Source organism: Sciurus carolinensis, chromosome 5 (genome assembly GCF_902686445.1).
Source record: "Sciurus carolinensis chromosome 5, mSciCar1.2, whole genome shotgun sequence".
Lineage (NCBI taxonomy): Eukaryota > Metazoa > Chordata > Mammalia > Rodentia > Sciuridae > Sciurus > Sciurus carolinensis.
The window spans coordinates 167,361,625-167,386,290 of record NC_062217.1 but is presented as its reverse complement, the minus strand read 5'-3'; the positions used below and the strand labels follow the sequence as shown (position 1 = coordinate 167,386,290).

At 40.5% G+C, this 24,666-nt stretch overlaps 1 protein-coding gene across 1 annotated transcript in view; it reads left to right on the top strand.

Moving 5' to 3' along the window:
- The window catches only part of Ate1 (arginyltransferase 1), a 153,044-nt gene that overhangs the window by 115,667 nt on the left and 12,711 nt on the right, over positions 1-24,666 (top strand). Inside the window, 1 exon segment of the mRNA XM_047554000.1 lies at positions 4,424-4,544. Within this exon segment, the coding sequence (XP_047409956.1) occupies positions 4,424-4,544 (121 nt within the window).

The window sequence follows — 24,666 nt, the reverse complement described above, 5'->3', positions numbered from 1 at the left end:
GTCCTTCTTACCAAGGGAAAGTCTGTCCAAATCCACAGGTAATTACATTCTTCCCATAGACATTTCTCATCTGCTTACAGCAGCACAGATCAGGGCAACTTTCAGATCCCTGCACTTTCCACTGTGCCTTTAACTCTCAGCCAGCTTCATTTAGAAAGCATACATTTCAAAGTAGTTCACTTTATAAAATTCTACATCTTCGATAGCTTGAGAGAGGGTATTTGGAATACTGATATAAGCTTGTACTTCGGTGAAAAATAATGTTGTAGCCTAACTAAAAATTTGATTTCACTTGAGCAGAAGTCAGAATGGTACATTTATGATCTTTAGTGAGATAAGCCAAGTGCCTTGCTCATTGTGAGCAGGCGTTGCCTTCAGAGGACTGAGCTTTGAGCGGTGGTGTGCACCACACTCTGCACCTTCCTGTTTCTGCTTCCTCTTGGTGCAGCTCTGTCCCTCCATTGGCTGAGAATTTTCCAGAGGCATGCATTGGTTCATCTTTTTGTGACCACACCTAATGCCTGTCAATAGTGAGAATTCATTGAATATTCATTGCTACTTTTTATTGTTAGTACCATTGTTAAATCTGTCACTGGGTTCCTGTGTAACTGTTGGTGAATCTGTATATCTGCATGGAGTATGTTTACAGGGAAAACTGGGTCTGTTTCAACCGGCAGAACTCTTAAGTTTACCTGACCCCTGCCACCTCCACTATTTGCCCTGTGCTAGCCAGTCAGAATTCACTCTCACCTTGAATTAGAAAATGGTGTCATTTTTACAATTTTGGGGTTTACTTGGTTCTTTTAACTTAAGATGATAGACATTTCTCTTTTCACTGGTTGTTCTTGGCATTCTCTTTGATGTTCTGCTATCACTATGTCAAGAGATGCCATTCCAGCCAGGTGAGTGGTGCACACCTAAAATCCCAGAGGCTAGGGAGGCTGAGGCAGGAGGATTGAAAGTTCAAAGCCAGCCTCAGCAACTTAGGAAGGCCCCAAGCCACTTAATGAGATCCTGTCTCAAATAAAATATTTAAAAAGTACTGGGAATGTGACTTGATGGCTAAGTGCCCCTGGGTTCAATTCCCAGTACCCCCCCCCAAAAAAAATTCCATTTTTATTGCTGTTTCTTTACTCACATGGGTAGTCTTTCGTCACCAAATATGACATCCTGTAATAATTAAGCCAAAGGAGCCAGAATATTCTGCAAAGGGAGAGTGATAAGAGGGGATTAGATCTATCCAGGGATTAAAATATAAGACAGAGCTTTACTATATAAAACTGTGTGACCCTGGCACATGACTAAATTGACAGACCAGTGTGAAGTCCCAAAAAAGACTTCACAACATACAGAATTTTAGCAAGTTTTCAAAGAGGCATTTTAACTAAGGGAAGGAAATGAAGATGGTTCAAAAAATGATGGTGAGGCTACTGAGGAAACATCTGAAAGAAATCAGGTTACATCTTTTTCCTATAACCTTATACCAAAATAAATTCCAGATGGAGCATAAATGTAAATGTAAAATTTTGAAACCATAAAAATACTAGAAAAAAACATGAATTTAAAAATCTCTGAAGTAAGGGTGGCCTTTTTAATTATTATGCAAAACCCAGAAGCCATTTTTAAAAAATGGCCAATTTGACCACATGTCAAATTTCCCATAGCAAAGAGTATGACATACAATATCAAAAGACAGATGAACTACGAAAATATGTAAAATTAATTTCACAAAGCAAGGTTTAATTTCCTTAATATGTAAAGATTGTTTTTCATTTAATAAAAAATGATCAGTAATCTTAACAGCAAAATGGGCCAATTTTATGAAAAAGGAAATGGCAAATTCTTTGCATTTAGGGAACAAATGTGATGCAAATTAAAACCATTAATGCCATTAAATGCCATTGTTTGGACTGGCAGAGATTAAAAGTTTCAATGTACACAGTCTTGGTAGGGATGTAGGAGAAATTATCACTCAGATATATAACACTGTTAGTGGTAATGTCAAATGCACAACTTTGATGAAAATCATTTGACATTGATAAAAATATTTTTTTACCAATTACCAATTCAAGGAATTTATCCTAGACACACTCAAGAATGTTATATGTACAAGAATATTTATGTTATATCAAATGGCTCTACTGTTTTAAACCTGCAATATCTATGTGCTAGGTAGTCCAAAGTCTTGCCAAACCTTGATTTTTCCATCTTTTAAAATTTTAGTCATTTCAGTAAGATCTGTAGTCGTAACTTGTCAGTTTTAATCTGCACATCTTTCACATACTTACTAGGCATTCATATATCTTTGACAAAGTTTCTAAGTAATTGTTAAAATTGATTTGTTGAAATTCTTTATATGTTCTGGGTACAAGTCTGTTGTCAACTGCTTGTATTATATTTTCTCCCTTCTTTGACTTGACTGTTTTCTTAATAACTTTTTTGAATACTGTGTAATTTTCATGAAGTCTGACTCATCAGATTTTTTTCCACAATCTACTAAAAAATCTTAGTGTACTCCATAGTCAAGAAAATTTACTCCTTCTTTTTCCTCCTAGAAGTTTCATGTCTTTAGTCTTTTAGCACTTTTTCCCCATTAGATTTTCCAAATGATTGCAATCAGAAAAGAAGAACGATTTAGAATGCCTGTTGTCTGTGTTTTCAGGTTTCATCATAGGGACAGCTTCACCTCATACTGTCCCTTCCCGCCAGTAAAACTGTTTCTGAATCAGTGGAGAGTGGAGTTGCTTTCGATAAGAAAGGGAATGCAATTGATTGCTCTTGATAAGATAGATGGCAGTGGGGTGTCTGGCTTTGTTATACTTCTTCATTATGCATTTATATTTAAAGTAATCCTGTTGTGAATTCTAATGGTAGACCAGGTGAGTAGGTCACCTGGAACTGACCCTTGCAGACGGCCCTTAACTGCTGTGGGGCTGGAAGGAATCAGCAATGCAGTGAGCACCCCAGGGAAGTGAAGACTGGAGACTCCATTTCTGGTCTTCGTCCTGCACCTGCTCCTGTTGAAATGTAGGGTAAAACCTGCTCTCAGCCAGCAAGCCTTCCACTTCTACTAGAACGAGTTAGTCCAAAGCACACTTGAGGCCCCAGAATCTGGTCCCAGCCTCCCTTTCCACTGTCGCAGCACCCTGCTCTTTCCTGTTCCCAATGACACTCCTGTCCTCCTGGAGCCTTCTACCTGACTTGGCTCCTTGCCTTTTGCTGTGGACATCTCCCCACTGGCTTAGACTTCAGCTGCCTGCCGTGAGTGGTGGCGGGCGTGGTGCTCACTTGCTGTGGGTGATGCTTCATCTTGTGGCTCCCTCAGCAGGCTGTTGGAAATGGGATAGAACAGAGCCTTTCAGCAGTGTGCTCTGATGGTGTTTTTCACCCTCTCTGCTGCTGTGGAAGCACTTTTGGTGGTTCCAGAGGATCATTTTTTAAAATATAAAAATAGAATAGGACATAACACGGATAAGCATTGTGTTTTAAAATTTTTATCCTTGTTTTATATTTGAAAATATGTTTTAAGAGGTAATGTGAATGTATTTCTAAAAGTTATAGCAAAAATCACTACTCTAGATTTTAGCTACTATATGAATTTTGAATTTTAATAGAGAATAGACATTTTAAATTTTATTTGAGCTCAGAGAACATAAAATATTGATGTTTCTGAAATTTTTCACTGAATGCTTTCACATAATTTGCTTCATTCTCTGTTAACTATCATATTACCCATAAGTGAATGATTTTTTTTCCCCCAGCATGTGTTATATAGTTTGTTTTAGATTTGGGGTAGATAATTGAGTTACAAATATACAAATCATTTTTCTAAAATAAAATTTTGAAGAAAGTTTATGAAATTACCATATTTTCCTGAAATGTCAATAATTTAAAAAATTTCATGTGTATTTATTAGTTTAGATTGTTTTTAGAAGTATGTTGAGAAGATTGTATTTTTAATACATTATAATGGAGGGAATATCATTATCAACTGAGTCTACAAATTAAAAAATGTGTGGTTAAGGACAGTGAAGTTCCTTCCATTTTGGAAAATAAGTTCACCTTTGCAGTTCTCTAGTATATGAAGGAAAGCTTCATTCTGTTTCATTCTGTTATCCACTACCTTTTAAAAGACAGTTTGTTTTTGAGACCTCACTCCAGGAATCCTTGAGTCACGGGTGTGCTGAGATGGGAAAGCGTGTATTCTCAAGGGGTTGCAGTGTCTTGGGTGCAGCTCTTCTGGGTGCTTTTCCTCCCCGCCCCCTGAGGTACTGGGGCTGGAACCCAGGGCCTTGCACATGCTGGGCAAGTGCTCTATGACTGAGCCCCTCCTGGTCAATTGTAACTTCGCCATTCAGACCCCTCCTGCTGCTCTGGAGTTGCTGTTAGTAATGCCTATGCTGTTTTTCTTCCCTCCCTGCAGGGTCAGTACAGACCTTCTGATTTGCTATGTCCGGAGACATATGTTTGGGTACCCATCGAGCAGTGCCTGCCTTCCCTGGAGAACTCCAAGTACTGCCGTTTCAACCAGGACCCCGAAGCAGGTACGCTGTGGCCGACCTCCGCTGGGTGGTGTTGACTTTTTCACATTCCACGTACATGGCTCTGTCCAGGGATCAGATGGCTTTTATATACTGAAGAGTGTACATGAGTACCTGTGCACATGTGTGTAAGATGGGGAAGATGTCTCACAGCTCAGCAAAAATTCAAGGAACCTCATGTGCTTTTGCTGCTTGCAGCCCTTGCTTTCCATTGGATGAGTTTTTCCAGGCTCTGAGGGTCCATGCCACTATCCATTTCTCTTGCAGCCATCGTAGTACCTAAAAATTGTCCATTAGATTGGTTACTTGGCCAGTGTAGAGAAGAGGTAAGTATTGACCAGTTGGACTGATGGAGTTGTAGAATGGTGTCTCGGGAGCAAATAAGCTATGGTGGGCTTTGTGGCAATACTTTCCGGTGTGTCTACTTTCCTGTTCCCCCTTCCCCTCCTGCCTAGTGCAACCCCTGCCATGTGTGATTCCCATTGCTCCCCTGGGATGTTAGTCTGTACTAGGTGTGTAGACACTTAAAGCATGGCCCTGGAGTTAGACTTGCTAGGTTCAGATCCTGTCTTCATGATCAGCTGGTGTACTGAGTGCTTTTAGGCAATTAAGAAACCTCCCTGAGCGCTGGGGTGTGGCTTGGTGGCAGAGCTTTTGCCTGGCAAGTGTGAAGCCCTGGGTTCCTTCCTCAGCACCACAAAAACAAAAAAAGAAAGATGTCTCCCTGGCCTCAGATTCTTGACCCTTAATATTAATATCTAGGACTTACCTTTGAGTGATCATGAGGGTTAAAATAAGACCAGCATGCCAAGAGTTGCCCCATACCTGTTGTTTCCGCGGTCCCAAGTTAGAATACTGCACATGTGTGCCCAGGCTTTTGTCTGCATTTACTCTGCTCTCATTTGTTCTGTACCTTCTTTCTTAAAAAAATGTGCAATTCTGCGTACCTCCCCATAGTCTTGAGTGCCATTAATGGTTTTAAATGGGCTCTTCCTGATGCTCTGGGCACTCAGGTGTGACTTCATTAAGCCAGAAGAGTTGGTGTTCTTGGAATGGGTTGCTGTTCATTGACGGCGTGCCTTCCCCAGACTGCAGTGCCTGATGGACCGTGTGTGCTCCATCGAGCTCTGAGTCCTCATAAATCCACCAGAGTTGCCTGACACATGCTTCTTAAGAATGCACACATTTTTTTCTACCAACCACCTATGATCTTAAAAGGAAGGAAAGAAATGCAAAGCCTGGCCAAGGGGAAGGGGCAGATGGAGAAAATCAAAGGGAACACAAGGGGGCAAAGAAAGAAATGCACTGATTTCTTCCAGCTCTAAGTTGTGCTTTTTTTTTCTCAAAAGTTGGTTTTTTCTTACCAAAAAAAAAAAAAAAAAAGCAGGAGTCAGGGTGGTTCATCTAATGTATTCGTTTGCCTCCTTGAAAAACTGTTATGAAGTCCAGAGTGGCACTTCTAACCATGGCTGTACCTTACACTCTGGCGAGGAGTGCCCAGGGCCCTGCTGGCTCATGCGCAGGCACCAGGACTTGCCTCCAGGTTTTCCAGATATTTAGGTTTTATTGTTTAATCAGACCTTTATTAAGTTTCTGGGTCTTAAATAACTAGTCAGGATAGAATGGCTCATTCTTAGGACACTTATGCTTCATGGATCTCACAGACCTGTTGCTCACAAGCATTCCATTTCCAGTCATTTTTGGAGTTAGAGCCAGAGGTGGTAGTGTCTTGAGGACGGCACGTATAAACCCACTCTCCTCCCGTCCCCCACAAACAGCAGAAGCCCCCCATAACTTTTCTCCAGGTCAGGTTGGAAACAAGTCCTCTATGGGAAGGTGCTGACCATCTTGGTGAATTACTGCATAGGCACGTGGGAAGTTTACAGAGTTCCAACTGAACAGCATTCTGATCTTACATTTGTTTCTAACTCCTGGACTTGGGACACAATTTCACCTATTTTTCTTCTTAGTCTGTTTTAAAGGTTGCTTTTATTATATGATACTTGGAGATTAAAGATCACAAGTTCTCCCTGTTTTATAAAGTTGAGAAGATGACTGAATAATTTCCATGCATTGGGTGGGCATGCAAGTAAACATTTACTCATGTTAATAGATTTTTGAATTTCTTTCCAAAATAAGTGTTATTAGTACTTCTCAGCAAAGAACTAAAGTCTCAAATGGACTCATTGTCAAGAACACATGATGGGGCTGGGGTTGTGGCTCAGCAGTAGAGCACTTGCCTAGCACATGTGAGGTACTGGTTTCAATCCCTAGCACCACATAAAACAAAATAAACAAATGTATTATGTTCATCTACAACTAAAAATATTTTTAAAAAATGATGCCCTGGTGAGAGCCAAATATATAGCATGTTCTTTTACTGTGACCTAGTAAGTTTCATTTCTCATGGCAGTCATTGTTTAGAATTTATTTATAAAACTCCGAGTAAGTATCTTTGAGAATAGTGCTTCGAAGAAAATGAAGATCCTTTTCCATATGCTGAGTCTCTGAAACTTTCCACAGAGTAACTGTACAGTTTTATCAGTATTGAATGTCACGGTCCAGACGCTATTTGAAAGCAGACTCATGTCCTGTGGTTTTAGGAAATTAAAATGCAGCTACATGCTGGCGTGTATGGTGCCTGCTGTGAAACATGGTCATCAGAGGTTTAAATGGCAGCCTGTGAGGAACTCTCCTCTTCTCTGGGGCCAGTTTTGCTATTATGTGACCCAAACCCTGACTCAGAAAACACAGCACTCCACACAGGCACTGTGGTTGGTCGGCATGGTGCTGGTTTCACTATGTCTTATTTCTCCCAGCTGTTCTGTAGTTCAGTTCTCTGCAAAAGACACAGCTAATCGCCCTAGGCCTCTGTAACACAAACTGTGGCTTCAGGGTGCATCAGTGGCTGGTTATTAAAAAAAAAAAAAAACACTTTCTCCCTTTCCTGGGTTGTGCTGTGTTCAGCCTCTGGATTCCCTGCCTCGACTGTGCCCTATCCACTCTGCACCACCCTCCTCTCATGGGAGGTTTGAGTTATTTTCTCAACCAAGAAGTCTATGTGACAGTACAAAATCCTTTTGTATTTATTGCTTTGTCATACTATGGGGAGCGGTGATTGACAAACTAAAGTAACTTGAAAAAATTCTAAAGTCCATCTGTTCATAAATAAGTCTGTTGTTTTTCAGTTCAGGACTTTCACCCATTCTAAAGAAAGGAGTTCAAAAGTTTCTCAAATGATTTTTAAGTAAAAGTCTGTTTGATTTTTTAAAATTGATATTGGATTATGTCTAGATTTTAAAAATTCTACATCATAGTTTTATCTTCCTTTTTTGCTTGAATTATATTTTGAAGAATACTTACTGGAATCCTTAATAGGAAATTTCCAAAAATGTATAAAACGACTTCTGAGAGGAAAGTAAAGTGATCCATAGCCTCTTGATGCAGCAGGAATCACTGTTAATTTTTTATACTCTCCCGGCCTTTTGTCCCATGCATACATGTGTATTTAAAAAAAAAAAAATCATGCTGTACACCTTTATTGTTTTTACTTAATACTTGGAGTTACTTCCCTTTTGATAAGACAGAAACATTCTTGGTAAGGTAAAAACTACTTGGCTATTAATTTGTTCTTTCAGCAAACAACAACTGCTGTGTGACAAGGCAGCATCTTGAAATAGCTGTTTTTCAGAGAAGCACCTTTGGAAGGGCAACTTGTATGCACTGGAGTGGTTTAGAGCCCCGATTTGATTTATGGTGTTGGGTATACAGTGTACCACTTGTCATTGGTATTAAAATTTTCAGTTCCAGATAGGAAAAAAATAAAAGCTTACCAAGCCTTTCCTGTTTCTCAGATACCATCCTGGTTTCCCTGATGTTACTCACTTTGTCCTCAGAACATTTGTCATTGACCCTGCTAGTATATGTTGCACAATTACTGCTAAAATTTGTTTTTATCACAGGATAAAAGCTAATTTTTATTCCACTATTACCCTATGATTTTTATAAGTATAGTACTTAGTGTTCATTTCAGTAGGACTAAATAGAATAATTTTTACTTGTTTCTACTTAAAATTACAGTAGTACATACATTTAACCACAGATTAGTCTAGGTTTTGTTCTCTTCTGTACATACTTTGAAACATTTGCAAGAAATTTTCTAATTTGTCTTAAATATAATTGAGTCATATTATTAGTAAGGGTGTCAAATTTTAATTTGCTATAAAAATGGCAATGCATAATTTTGACTGAGTGCTTTATGCATTTTCCCAGGATAGAGTATGTCCAGGGCACCTTAACTCCCTAGCAGTTGTGGAAAATCTAAACCTATATAAAGAAGCTTTTTCTTAGTTTGATCCCTGGAAACTTTGAGGCTCCATGTCTGTGTTATTTTCTCTTGTTTCAAAGGGGACCTCTCCTTTCTCCTTATGGTTCCCTGGCTTTTTTTCTGTATTTCTGCACTTTTTCTAGCACGTCCACAGAAAAAGCCAGACCCACTCTGCCCTTGATGGTGTGGAAGAACCAGACTCTAAAAGCAGTGGGGCCTGTGTGTGCTGCCTGCTTCTCCAAGCCTGCCTCACTCTGAGTGCTGCACTGATGGTCCCTCTCAAGAGCGGACCAAGCCAGTGTGGTGTTGATCACTGGGAAACAATGCCTAGTGAGAAAGCAGGTTTACTACAACTCCCCAGAGCCCCTAAAAATGTGCTGCAGTGATAACTAATGACCAAATGGACAAAGATCTTTCCTTATAATTTTAGATGCAGAAGTTGTTTTAGATGTAATAGTCAACTGTTACTCTTTTAGTATTTCAGTGGGTGAAATTATCTTCAAATTTACATTTGCAGTTGAACTACACAAAGTTTCAAAGTGAATACTGTTGCTTGCTGCATACTTGAACACATATTCTCTGTTGTCAATAAAGATGGTCATGCTTAGATGTAGCCACCGGGAGATGGAATTGGTTGAATCCTACTACATAAGATAAAGGAAAAAGGCATTAAAAAGAAAATATCCTGGAAGTTTGGTGACTCTGGAGAATGTGTGTTGATATGAAAAATGTACAATATTACAGTACCCTAATTTTTCAGTTTACTCCCTATCTACTTGAAAATATTACTTTATTATTATTGCTATCTTTTAAAAATTCTTTATTTACTTTTCAAAGATATACTTTCTTACCCAAAATTTAGTACATGGTCAGCCTTCCGTAACTGCAGTTCCACATCCACAAATTCAACCAACCATGAGTTAGAAATATTCAGGGAAAAAAAAAAAACAAAACTGTTGAATATACAGAGACCTGTTCTCATCATTATTTCCTAAGTGATAGTGACTATTGATAAGTATTTATTTAGCATAAGTAAATAATCTAGGTTTGATTTAAAGTATACAGGAGGATGAACATAGGTTTTGTGTAAATACTGTGCCATTTTATATAAGGGACTTGAGCATCCCTGGAGTTTGGAATCCATGGGGTCTTAGAACCAGCACCCACCATGCCTGTGGGGTGATGAGTGCTAATAGGACTCCTGATCTTAAAACTAGAAACTAGATTTCTCTAGTTCACGTCGTCTTTTAATGAGCACACTAAGGAACAGCAGCAGAAGTCTTTCCTACAATATTTGTACCAGTGACTGAAGCATCCTAACATTTTACTGTTTATATTTCCTATTTAAAAATGTAAAAATGAAGACGTATTAAGGTAAACTTCAACAGCTGACAGTGACTGTTTTTATTTTTAAGAGTGTCCTAAAGCCAGTCTTGCTGAGAATTTTAAAAACATGCTATTTTATAAATTGTCACCAGCCAGCCTTTGCTCAGTTAAGCCGAGTGTGAGCAGCACGCCAGCAACTGAAAGTTGTTAGAGCCTGGGCAGGGACGGGTGGAGATGCTTCTTGAAGTGCAGACCTAAGATTTCCATTTAGCTACTAACAATATTTCTCAGATCCCTTTCTCTTTTTTTGTGAAATCGATTTTTAAAAATTCAAAAAGAACAATTCCTTTTATAGTCACCCTGTTTTTAATTGTATTTAATTAATCCTGTAATTAATGATAAAAATCCTTTCAGTATTGTTCAGCCAGCTCAAAAATATCATGAACACGTCTATAAGGGCTAGTTCTACGTGGTTCTGCTGTGTGGCATCTTACAGTGCAGCTTTCTTTGTTTGAGAAACTTTTTTTTTTTTTTTAATTTAGGGTGCTGGGGATTGAACCCAGGGCTTTGAGGCAAGCACTCTACTGAGCTATATCCCCAGCCCCTCACATTTTTGATATGATGAGTGAGTTGTCCAGAAATGCTGGCTAAAGAATAAAAATAAAGCCCCCAGCCATCCTCTTAAGTGCTGGCTGAACTGTGATAGTCTGTTGAATCTAAGACATACCATCTTCAGCCCTGCATTTTCTGTGCCACTGAGAAAGAAAGGCTGCCAGTTAGATGGTGACCCTGTCCGTTGTAAGCTGCTGGTGGGTTTCAGAGATGCCATGGTGTGTAAAGAAGTGGGCCTCAGTCTCTCCTGTGACGTCTGCAGAACTCTGGAGTGCTGAGGGCACTTTGCATATGAGGGAGCTTTATGACGTCTGGATTCTAAGCTTCAGACATTATAGGTGGAATGTACATTTGTGTATCTGAGTCTTAGGATGATTGTTTCAGATACTTTTATGTAAAATTAAGATTACCATTATTGATAATGAAGTTCTTACAGTAGTCTCATCTAGTTCTTTAAACTTTGAGAAGGCCTATAACTACTTTACAAGGATATTGTATGCTAATGGAAGTAAAACTTTACTACTCAGAAAATACTAAAATTTTATAAATATTAATGATCTCCATTCATCCTGTTTTTAAAGATATGAAGGTTTTTTTTTAAATGTGTTTGATGTTATTAGACATCAGCAAATGTAGAAAATTTAAAATTTTTTCTGAGCCTGTAAATTCAGCCTCTCTGATAATTGGAGTAATTAAGCATTAAATAAAGGAGGCAAAAGGTGGTACCCCAGGATATCATCAAACTTGTCATCACCCAAATAATCTGCAGTTAATTGAACTTTTCCCCACCTTGTGAATTACTCTTAAATGTTCTTAGTTTAACTGTGGCTTTAGAGTAACAAAACACGAAACACCAGTTTGAGAAAAATTCTGAAAGGGTGGAATGCGCATCACTAGATATTCAGCACAGTATCTCCTGTGTGTGGAAGAACTGACCCAAAGACAGACCTCGCAGTCCCCAGGTTTCTTCAGTCAGTCACACACAACTTCAGTGGAAGAGTGGAACCGCCACGTCTTTCTGCAAGGTATTTTTAAACTGTTTAGATTCTCTTCTGTGGATGTTAAGATTTAGTCTGTTTGCAGAAAAATAAACAAGCTTTAACATGAAGGTATGAGAAAGTCTGTTTATTTTATGAGTATTCTTTTATGTGATGCTAGCAAAATGTTTTTAATATAAATATAACAACGGGTAAAATTCCTGTTCTTATAAGAAATATGTTTTCATATCCTAAAATAGATAACATGTAGGGAAGACTTGACTAGTTCGTGCTTCTGTGGACCATTCACTGATTATAAAATGATCTGTCTGAAAATAGGAAGGGTATGTTGACAGTGGGAAAGAATTAAATTTATCCACTTTACTAACCCCTATAAAAATAAAATCAAAATAAAATCCTGAGCATTTGTAGTGCTGAAGAGTCTGTCTTAGCTTGGTTCCTCTCCAAAATCAGATCCTTAGATATTGGTTTGCATTCAGGTAAATTATTTGGGAAATGGTCCCAAGGAAAAAGGAGGAAATGGAAGGAGAGAAGGAGGAAAGGACGAGAGAAGGTTGTGTCACTGTGTGGCCACCACTCTAAGAACTAGAGCTCAGTCCTTCTGAGATACCTTCTGGTGCACATCTCAGAAGGGGCTGCATGAGGGACCAGAGGAAGAGAACCTGTCTACTGATGTCCAACTGCCACCAGCAGATGGTTGTCCCACTGGGTGTTAACGCCTCTGCACTTTCATCGCACATGTGCACAAATGCAGAGCAGGCTCCTCCATGTGTACCAGCTGCTGCATCAGAAAGGCGGGAAGCAAGACAGTCCATGCTTGCCTGTCCTTCACAAGCTGTATAGCAGAGTTGTGTGAGTCAGAGGTGAGGCCAAGGGGAAGAAGAGGCAATGCCCAAGACACATCTAAGACATCAAAGTGCACACTGACTTAGCAAACTGCCCGAGGCCAGATGACTGTGTCAGTTGATTGGAGGTAAAGACTGAAAACATGAGGGAAGTATTGGACTCTGAAGAAAAAGCTGAAGTTGAGAGAGAGGAGCCAGCCAAGAGTTAGAAACAGGCATTTGAAGAGTTCACCAGTGCCTTTACTCAACATGTGCTTACTTCGCTCAGTATTCCACTTTATAATGGTAGGTGCCAGCTCTTGGGAACCTAACTATTCTGTCAGGAAAAACAGAAGCAGCAGTCCACGTAGGAGGATTCTCGCCCAGCTCGGGTGGAGTGCAGATCAGGGAAGGCTTCTTGGATGAAGTGATCTATGTTAAAATACCAGCAGAAGGGACTGCCAGCGCTGCAGGCAGCGGGGAGAGCAGGTGAGAAGGCCTGGTGGCCTGCAGCCCGCCTGGGATGTAGAGGGAGGGGCGATGTCGTGGGACAATAGGGAGTTTTGCGAATCATGGTATGGATTGTGGAGTTTTCTTTTGAATGGAAGGGTGTAGAAAGGCATAAAGCACTGAAGACTTCAGCAGTTTGTCATTCCTCTTCCACTTGGTGGAGAATGAATGGCAGTCTGTTAAGACCAGAGGTAGGGAGACCATTGAGGAGGGGTGTGTATGCAGTAATGTAAGCCAGAAATGATGGTAGTCTGGACTGGGGCGGTATGGTGGGCACTGGTGGGACAGGCTGTGTGCAAGAGATACTGGTGAGGGAAATCCATAGGACTGGTGGTTAATCGTGGACAGTGACAGGCAGGAAAAGTGATCACGGCAGCTGCATCGAATCTGACCCCAACTGGGTGACTGCTGCCTTCATTTCTCAAGTGAGAAGCATGGGAGCAGGAGCAGGTTTGGCAGAGCAGAGAAGCACAGCAAGTTCCATTCTGCACATCACAGTGGGTGTCCAGGCAGTTGGACAGATAGGTCTGAGACCGATGAAAGAGCTGGACAGGAGACGGACCTGGAAGACTTGGTCCTTGAGTAGGGAACCCTCAGAGTGAAAAGAGCCAAGCGAGAGCACTGAGGAAGCCCAGCGTAGAAGGTGGAGTGGATGAGGAAGAGCCAGAGTAGAGCGGAGTGTGGGGTCGAGAAAGCCCCAGGAAGGGCAGGTTGTGCAGAGAAGCGGTTGTTGAACATCTCGGCGAAGACCTGTTTTATTTTCGGTGGAAGTGGAATAGTGGCTTAAAATGGGGTGGAATTTAAGAACGAGACCATCATGAAATTGGATTTTGGAGGCACTGCTGGAAAGGTTTGAGCATTTTCAGAAGCTGATGAGGGTCAGGGCAGGGAAAGATTAAAGATAAAGAGAGGTGGAAATCAGGTCCTTGGAGTCTAGACCAAGAGCACAGAGGGAAGATGGCCTCGGATAAGAACAGCCCTTCTGGTCGGGAGAGGACGAGGGAAGGTGAAGTGCAAGGGGAGAGAAGCGTACTGATGCTGCAACTGAGAACTTTCTCGCCAAGGCTTTTTCTCTAGGTGATGGCGAAGGTGGAGGTCATGGGGTAGGAGACATGAGCAGGTGGGTTGAAGTAGCCATGGGAGGGGGCGGAGCTAGATCTGATTTTAAAGACACGACAAGCTATGGCTCTGGGCCTGGTCGTGGAAGAAGATTCTGTAGCAGCCAAGACAGGCAACATTGCTTAGTGAGAGCTGCAGAGTCGGAGAGATTTTCATTTCTGGGTGCCATTTGATGCAAGATTAGTGATGTCCTAAATAAACAAATAGCTCTAATGCTGCCAACCCCAAGGGAACATAAATGTAGAATAAAGTACCTCCTTGTGTTGGTATATTATAGAGAATAAATAGTAGAATTTTGGGGGTGGGTACAATATTGGGGATCAAACAGGGCCTCATGCTTGCTAGACCTCATTCCACCACTGAGCTATATCCCCAGCCCAAGAATTCAATTTTATAGAACAAGAAAATTTTGGATTGTTGGGGATGTCTAACCACAACCTGCAGAAAGAAATACATTTTGTCTACTTATTACGCAGTATTTGTACATGTGCATGTGTGCAAGTATTGTGTATATATATATGCATAGATATAAAATTGAAACCAGTTTCATAATGCTTACCCGTATTAAATATGATGCACCCCATTTTATTTGTTGTTCTTGGTCCACTAAATTGACTTCGCATTGCTCCTAAAGAGCTCAACCTGCAATTTGAAAGACACTGTTTTTCACCACCAGTGAAATTCCACATCATGTACAACCACAAGAGTGGGATCCTAATTAGAATAAGTCATACTCCATGTATGTATAATATGTCAAAATACACTCTACTATCATGGGTATCTAAAACAAAGAAAATTTAAAAGAAAAAATAAGACTGATTTATCTCAGTTTTTAAAGACACAAGTTTTCAAATCTGTGGGTGTGAAAGTTGTACTGTTAACTGGAATTTTGGTGCCTGTGTGAGTGATTTTAATTTGCAAGAAAGATGATTCCAAGGTTTCCTTTAATTTTAGAAATTAGTATTCTGTTCATTAAAGTAACAGTTAAAGGAACAACTCTTCTTTCTTTTTAAAGGTTTGAATGATAGTTATGGATCTCACTTTCAGTGTAGAAGTCTTTCAACTTTTCACAATTATTTAAAGGGACTTTTGAATAACATTTGATTGCATTTACAAAATGCTAATTGAATTTTTAAGAACATTTAAATTTCTTTTATAAATTTAACATATTTAGTGTTCCTCATAATTCAGTTGTCTAACAAAGTAGTATAAATTAAATTTAGGGACACAATAAGCCTAAATTTTTACTTTGTTTGAAATCGCACTCTAAGCCAATTTTTTAATTATGCATTTCCTGTTGGAGTTCCAAATTATTGCTTACATAGAAAATCTTAAAGAGTATTAAACAACTACTGGAACTAATAAGAAGTGGATTTTAGGAAGATTGTGGCCATAAAGTTAATATGTACAAATCAGTTGTACTTTTTCATAATAGCAGCAAACAATTAGAAACTATATTTTAAAAATCCACTTACAGTAGCATAAAGAACATACAGTACTTCAAAATACTTTTATCAAAAGTCACACGAGACCACTACACAGGAAACTACAAAGTGTTGCCCTCGGAGAGCTAGATGGAGAGATTTACCTTTGTGGTCTGAAGACTAGATTGTTAGGATAGATGAAATTGTAACAGTGACCTGCCAGAGTTCTAATAGGTGCAGTTCTGTCAAATATTACAAAACAGGAACATAGAAACCTGCTCAGATTCCATGACACCATTATCAGTACCATGTATTTATTCTCTTAAACACTTCTTAATTCTCCGTTTTCCCAGGACAGAAGACACACTGAAGCCTAGCATGGGGCCTGCCCAGTGATTTTGTCTCCATGGGTGCTGGGCACATTGATGACCCAGTATTCCCCTGCCTAATTGTTTGGTCTGCCCAAAGACGTTTACATCTCGTAAGCCCCAGAGGTTCTGTCTTGACTGGCATGTGTCACTATGCCCCTCTCTCTCTAAAGAGCATCCAGCTTGATGGAATCCTGTATTGTCATATTCTTAGAATCACTAAATATTTAGGAATGTTGGAATTCTGCCCATTTGAATTTTAGCTACCTTTCATGGTATTTTCTGATTATTCATTCACAACTTCCAAAATCATTCTATTCATCGTAACATTCTTTATACCTAATACTTAACCATTACTATAAAATAGCAGATACCCAGGACATTCCGAGTAACTTATTTTAGTATGGAAACCAGCAATCTAAAGATAGGTTTTTCTAGTTCTTCCACTCATCAGCTTTGTGACTTCTGATAGGTAAGTTCTTAGCCTAAGTTTCATCATCTGTGAACTGGAGAACTTAGACTACCTAGTTAACGTATGTTTTGTGACTGAATCTTTAAGACTTTTTGTGAGGTTCAAAAGCTAGAATGCACTGTGTAACCAGAGGTGTGATGCTCAAGCACCCAGCTGAATGTCTACCAAACTGCATCATTTCCCATCTGCTGAAGCCAACTACCCTGCACCCTTTCACCCACCTTCTCTCCTTCCCATTGTGATCAGAGGCCCAAGGTGCAGGTTTAAGTGAGTTCATGTTGTTCAGGAGAGTATTCTTTAAACTCCTGACCATAAGCTTCCATGACAAATGCACTCGACAGTGTGACACAGAACTCAGAGTAGTGAAATATGTGCCAAACAGTGCATGCCCTGCACATGTGATGCACTCTGGCATTTTTTAATCTGTTCCAGTTTTTATTTTTTTAAGAAACGCTGGTCACAATCCATTATATAAATTCTATGCTCACTACCACCCACATTTGAAAGCACAGTCTAGGAGAAGGGCACAGGTGGGGACTCGCCCAGCCCCGGCACTGGCTCTGCTTCGCCAGGCCTGGTGCTGGCAGCAGTGACTGCTATGATTATTAGTATTTATTAGTCCAGGCATTTTTGCTAAGCAGGTGTCAGTGGCATCTTGATTCGTCCCTCTCCCAGACCCTCCAGGCCTTCCAAGTCAGCATTGGTGATGCAGACAACTGACAAGAAACAGGTCGGGATGCGTGGGGTATGGGAGCCCTCCTGCCCTGGGAAGGACCTACGGAAATGGTTGACTAGACAGCCCACAGTTGGGTTGATGGGAATACTTTATGGGTGGAGCCTACCTCTAGCCCCTGGACCTGGAAGCTGAGGTCAGACCAAGGAAGGGACTGGCTGTGCCACACCATCTCTAGGGCCGTATTCGAGTGACTAGTTACTGCCCTAGATGACTCTGGATAGCTCCAGGTTGGCATTTTGAGTCTTCTTGGTGGAGTTTGAGGGTTTGAAATAATGGGTGCCCTTATCAAAAACTTAAGTTGTGCCAGGCACAGTGGCACATGCCTGTAATCCCAGTGGTTTGGGAGGCTGAGGAGGAGGAGGATCACAAGTTCAAAGCCAGCCTCAGCAATGGTGAGGCACTAAGCAACTCAGTGAGACCCTGACCCTAAATAAAATACAAAATAGGGCTGGGGGTGTGGCTCAGTGGTCGAGTGCCCCTGAGTTCAATCCCTGGTACAACTCTGCCACCTCCCCCGCCACCCGCCCCCCCAAAAAAACACCCTAAGTCGTGGCAGTAGGTAAGGAAGAAGTGGTACAAGTTGGAACCCCTCTGGGTTGAAGAGTGAAACTGATTTTCTGGACTTTCCTTGTTTGTTGCTATCAGGCCTCTGTTTTCGTTTGGAGAGAGGGTTCTGCTGGTTACCCACCACTTCAGTGATCTTCCTGCCTTGGATCCCTGAGTAGCTGGGACTTCAGGCGCGGCACTGTGCCCAGCTTAGCCTCTGTTTCTTCATTCTAGTGACACTAAGACCTGACATGTCAGTCTTGCACATGGTTTGCCCTTGGTGCTTTTTGTTTTCAGAAGTGCACACGTGTACAGTCTTTGGGGGAAGAAACATCCCTTGTGAATTGATGAGGTGACAGTTTGGTTCTTTTCCTTCTTTCTACTCCACAAATATGGACTTTGAACTGCAGTGCAGATTTTTATGTTCTCTAAAAGGATCTGTCTGCTCTCAACCAGACATGGTGGTACACGCCTTCAGCGACTTGGGAGGTTTTTTTGTTTGTTTGGTTTGATACCAGGGATTGAACCCAGGGGCACTTAACCACTGAGACACACAATCCCAGCCTTTTAAAAATTTTTATCTTTTTGTTTTTAGACAGAATCTTGCTAAATTTCTTAAGGCGTGACTTTGAACTTGAGATCCTCCTGCCTCATCCTCCTGAGCCTCTGGGATTACGTGCCACCACACCCAGATGGATCACAAATTTTGAGGCTGGCCTTGACAACTTAGACCCTCAACAACGTAGTGAGACCCTGCTTCAAAATAAAAGACTGGGAATATAGCTCAGTGGTAAAATGCTCCTGGGTTCAATCCCCAGTCCAAAAAAATAAAATAAAATGGGTCTACTTATCAATGTTAGTCAGATGTTAATATTTTGTACATTTTACTAGGGGCTAATTTTGTAGTTTTACTCATCAAATACATCTAAAGATTTTTATCTATTTGTTTAACAGAAAACTGTCCAAAACTAAACAAAATTCTGTTGGATTGTATTATACAATATCATTGGGTATCATCTGTATTTTAGCAAACTACTCAGTATTTTTTAAATAATGCTTTGCTTTTTGCCTTCTTTGCAAGACACCCTCTTTTGTTTGCCAAACGTCTAAGTTCTGTCTGCATCAGCCTTGAAGAAAGGATGACCTGATAGGCTAACACTTGGCAAACTCTGGACCGAAGTACCATGCTCACTTACATTATTATATAGTCACAGATGAGTTTTGGAAGTATTTGACTCTAAGTAAATGTTATTCGAGTACCTTGGGGTATTTTTAAATAAATATTTTTTTTCTCTTTTTGGTTCACTGCATTGTACACTGCGTTGATGATCTCTTTGATGTGACAGTGGCAGGGAAGTCTAATACGTTACTCTGAGCCTGTGTGTCAACTCTTGAGTTTTTACTGCACATTTAGAGCCAAGTTTTCTCAGTAAAGAAGGTTCCTGTCTCTTTCCAAGAGTAAGTTCTGAAGCGTGATGGATGCTTCAGAGCGTACTAGAAGTCGATCACAGAGGTTTGAACTGATACTGGTACTATCTGAACTTTCTCATTGGCATTTTTCTCACTTGCCATCTCTACTGGTCTTATAAATTCAAAGCAAATTATTGCTTTTATTCCAGCTTTGATCTTCATTTTAAATTAATGCCACTTAATTCCTCAAACCTCTGAATTCAACCAAAAATTTTTTTTTCAGGTTAATGACATTGCTTAATTTTCTGACCTTGACCTATGCAGGCTTTGAAGTTAGAGAGCATTAGGAAAGTGGGGGATTAGATGTGTGATAACTAAAGGTTGTATGCAATCCCATGACTATACATTGAACTGTATTTTTATTGTCCTGTTATTAAATCCATTATTGTAAATCCTTTGTTAAAACAAAGGTTCTTTTGCAGTGTCACTTCATTTTTAAAATGAGGTTTTGAACACATTTTTCTTAAAACACCCAAATTGCATTCAAGAACGCAAGAAAAAGTAGGAGCCATTTAGTTCATATGTATTTTTTGAATGTTCCAGTGGTACTAGAGTTTGCTTTTGGAGCATAGTCCTGGCTTTGTACTACAAACTAGAGCCATTTCTTTTATAACTACACTTGGTGAGAGCCATTTTTGAAAACAAATAGTGGTATTTCTAAATTGTGGTATTTCAAGGAGGGAGGAGTATGCAGAGGTGAAGAAAACTGCTTTGTGGCACTGTGTTGCTTGTTTTTAGTCACAATCCTTAATTTAGTTTGTTTTTCAAAATTCATTAGAGGAATAATTGAGATGCTTAAAAATGTTTAACAGAATCATGTTTGGATTAAAAGGACTGAACAGCACTGCTGTATGAAAGGCCTTCTGCTTCTGTAGATTTGTGTCACGTGAAGTAACAGTCTCAAGACCCAAAAGAAGTGCCTGGGGTTCAGAAAGAGTCTTTAAGATGTATTTTAAACTCTGAAAAGCTGGAATGTACTCCCGAAACCTTGGCTTTGAGGGGCCTGTGGGTGAGCCGGGAACTGAGTACTGTGAAGACAAGTTTTTTTTACTACTGCTTTGTTCTCTGTGTCTTGACCCACTTGGTTGCTGACGAGCTTGCTCATTTAATGACAAGGGAGAGGGGTCGCTATTCTTCTGATAGTGCCCCCTGCGCCTTTTTGTTTTAAAAGATTTTGCTTCAGAGTAGGCTGGAAAGTGAAGAGTGTTGAAATGAAAGTGAAAGTCAAAGCCTTAGCTCATTTGGGGAGATTTGAATTGGCAGGTAACAGAGTTCATCTCAAACAAACAACAACAACAAGAAGTGGATTGAAGGAACAGTAGAAGTTCTGAAGTATGGGAACGTGCCACAGGACCACAGCATGGGAAGGACGTGGGAGGGCCCAGTGAGACCGAGCCTCTAGCACAGGGTTGAGGAGTGTCTTCTGGTCCACCACCAGAGGAAGCGTGGCAGGTCCTCGGCTGCACTTCTCGTTCATCAACTTGGAGAGAGCTGTGTGCCTTACAGACGTTTTTTGAGTGTGTTTCAGCCTCGCATTCAACATAATAAGAGTCAAGACTTTTAGTAGATGATGTGTATGAATTTGGGACGAATAATTGTATTTGGGGGACAGTAGCAGAGCAATTTGTCGTCCATGGCTATCTCAAAAGTATCTGTAAATCTGCTTAAGCAGTAGACTTTCTGATTTACAGTTGGCCCAAATTACCCTCTTTGTACAAGTCATCACCTGAGCTTTACCAGTTATTGAAAGATCTGGAGCCCAGAGTGTCTTGGTTCCTGGAATTCTTGCCTGTCTGGAGACTGGTCCAGAATGTGCAGCATGAGACGGGGGCTTTCGTTGCAAGTAAGCTGAGGGCTTCTGTGATGGATTGTTTGTATTAACATCATTTAACATTTTTTATGGTTAATTAATGGGAATTTAATGAAGCTTTTAGATGTTACCATTCGTGGTCTAAGAATGGATCAACAGCATAATATAAATCAATTGTGATCTGATTAATTTCAACATTTATGTGACATAAGGGGAAATAATTCAAGAAGGATTTAATTTGACAATTCAGACATTGAATAATAAACATGTGGTACTAATTGACAAAAAAGTTGATAAAAGCAGGGAGGTTGGCTCTGACGATGTCTTCTGCTGTTTGTCTCGGAGGAACATGAGGTCAGAGATCGTCGGCATGAACCACAAATGAATTAGGTGCTGCTCAGCCCTTTGTCACACACACCTCTGTGTCCCCAGTGTCGAGGGAGTGTGGTGTCTAGGAACTGGGGTTTCCAGCAGTGTCAAATCTGGGTCCCACCGTCAAAAAGGTTGCCATCAGGTGGCAAAGGCCATCCGTGTGTAGAATGATAAACATCAAACAGAACGTTGTTCTTACAAATGTCAGGGGTTTTTCCGGCATTAAAAAAATGCCTTTTTTAAGTGGTCATAATAAGGGGAAGAAACTAAGTTAACAATATATCTTCAAGAAATAAATCAGTTGCCAAGTGTGTTGATGAACACCTGTAATCCCAGCTACTACCAGCTTTTCAGGAGGCTGAGGCAGGAGGATCACAAGTTTGAGGCCAGCCTGGGCAACTTAGTGAAATCCTGCCTCAAAATTAGCAAAAGGACTGAGGATGTAACTTAATTCTCATCATCAGAAGAAAAGGAGGGAAGGAGAGGGGGTTGCTGAGATGACAAACTGTGTGCTTTGAGTTGACATTAACCACTCCATAAAATGAATGCCTCCTGTGTTTTCCTTGTTGCTCATTGTTTTCAAGTATTCAGTTATTTTGCTCATTTCAATCTACTTTCTAAATTGTGAGAGCAGATAGAAATGAATGGAAATATAAAATATTTGCATTTTGAAAAAACATATGAGTTACATTTTCTCTTAATTTGTTGCAGTGGAAGATCTTGGAAACATTATCTTGACCTTTTACTCCTACCACTGTTGGGGTTAAAAATAAAACCTAAAGTACATTTCATATCTTAGGTATGAAGAATTTTAAGGATTGTAGGATAACAGCGGGTAGATCTGGGGTTGGAGGAGAGGTTCCCTCTGACCTTTGTCTCCTGGTGAGCAGTACCTACGTTTGTGTGGTTCTGCAGCTTAAATCAGCAGGTTGTTGTTATTTGGGTGTTCAGAAAATTACTATTTATAGTAGAGGTGATTGTGTATAACTTTGACTTCACTTACTTAAGCTTTTCATGATGGTTTTTGAAGCCTCTGATTTGGTGTTTTGTGTTGCTGCTTTCTTTTCTCCCCCACCCCACCCCCGAAAGCCTTGATTTCATTTGTTTATATTAAATGTTTCTTTATTTAAAAATCTATCTTGTTGCCAGGCACAGTGACACATGCCTGTAATCCCAGCAGCTTGGGAGGCTGAGGCAGGAGGATCACAAGTTTAAATACAGCCTTAGCATCTTAGTGAGGCCCTAAGCAACTCAGTGAGACCCTGTCTCAAAATTTAAAATATGAAAAGGACTAGGGATGTGGTACAGTGGTTAAGCAGCCTGGGTTCAATCCCAGGAAGGAAGGAGGGAAGGAAGGAGGGAAGGAAGGAAGGAAGGAAGGAAGGAAGGAAGGAAGGAAGGAAGGAAGGAAGGAAGGAAAAAAATGTTTTGTAAGCTTAAATGCCTTTTTTTCTTTTTTCTGTTTTTGTTTTGGTGGTACTAGGCATTGAACCCAGGTCCTCTGCATGTTGGGCAAGCATTTACCACTGAACTATATCCCCAGCTCATTTGTGCTTTAAGTCTTGGGTATTTTTTATGCACAAAATTTTAGACCATTATTTATTTATTCATTTAACATAATTTCAAAGAGTAAGTGTATACAGTCTCATTTTGAGATCACTGCTAATGGCCATGGATTTAAAAAGGTGCTTTATCTGGAGGGATCACCTTTTCCTAGGATTTTGGGGGTCTGTGTGTTTAGTTTTTTAGGGCTGGAAGCATCTCTGAAGTCCCCCACCCTGACATCGATGAGGAAAAGTAAAGGGCAGGAGATGAGCCCCGGCCCAGGCTGCTGCTTGGGCTGCCTCCTCCTCCCAGCTTCCAGTTTTCTTAGGGTTGTTTTACAGACAGTTCCAGGATTTTCAGTTACACTTAGTGGAGAGAACAGGGAAAAGTAGGTCAACTTCATCTTCTGGCAAATGAAAGCCCTCCTATTATATGGTTTCTTAAGTTAAAAAACAAAAACAAAACCCAAAGAACTAATTTTTTAGGAATGTGTAAACAGTCACTCTGCATTTCTGACTACACCATGAAGATAGTAAACACATTACAGGTGGTTAACATATAATTAGCAATTAAAAAATCTGAATTTTTGGTAAAAATAAAATCTTATAAAATCAAATCCAAGTTTTTGAAAGGTTTATTTGTATTACTCTTACATTACTATATTAACTTTAAAATAATAATTTGGAAAAGAAAATCATGTTTTAAAGAGTTAAGGTGGGACTGTGGATATAGCTTAGGCGTAGAGCCCTTGCCTAGCATACGCATGGCCTGGGGTTAAGCCCCACCACCACAAAAAATAGGAATAAAACAGTAAAGCTGTTTAGGAAGAAAGCACAGTTACAATACGTAGTACCACCGGGATGGTCCCTTACCCCTTGAGTCTAGATACTCTTACTGGTCCCCCTCCTTCTCCTCTCTTTGTCTCATCTATCGTTAATCTTTTGGGGTTTTAGTCTTCATAAATTCACTTTATGAATAAAATTCAACGGAAACTTGCTAACGTCTAATATCAAAATAGTCAGACGTAGTTGTACTGGGACATGACAGCCGAGCTTGTGCGCCTGCCCTCACTTGTGCCCAAGGCGTGCCTGAGCGTTACTGTGTTCCCAAGGACTAAGTGGGAAGCAGAAAATGGCTACACACGCATGGCAGTGTGGGAGTCTCCCTGCCACATTCTTGGTTTTTTAAATAACTCCCTTGAAGGCATCATTCTAAAAGCCAAGTGGCACTAAATTGTTAACAGACCCTTAGATTCATGCAGTGATTTTTTTTTTTTTTTTGAGGTTTTCTATGTGGCGCCTGCATGTTGAGGAGTTTGTCCACATCGTTCTGTGTAGGGCCCTCTCTGATATTCTAGAGGTTCTGCAGTGCATCTGAGTTGCATTTCTTGGAGCTGCCTAGAGATCCTGGTTCACAGCAAGGCAGGGGGTGGGTGCAGGAACTGGGCTTGCCGTGTTTATTGTGGCTTCCCTGGAGTCTGGCAGAGCTGTTTTCTGCTGTCTCCTGGACAGCTCATTTGTCCTGAAGGATGGATGAGCCCTGTGAGGTGACTTCTTGTGGAGAAGCACGTCCAGGCCGTGGCGCTGTCTCAGGGACACCGCACACTCAGAAGTCCCCTCCTGACTGTCGCCAGCAGGAAGTGAGCTGAGGGAGCACAGTTGGCAGC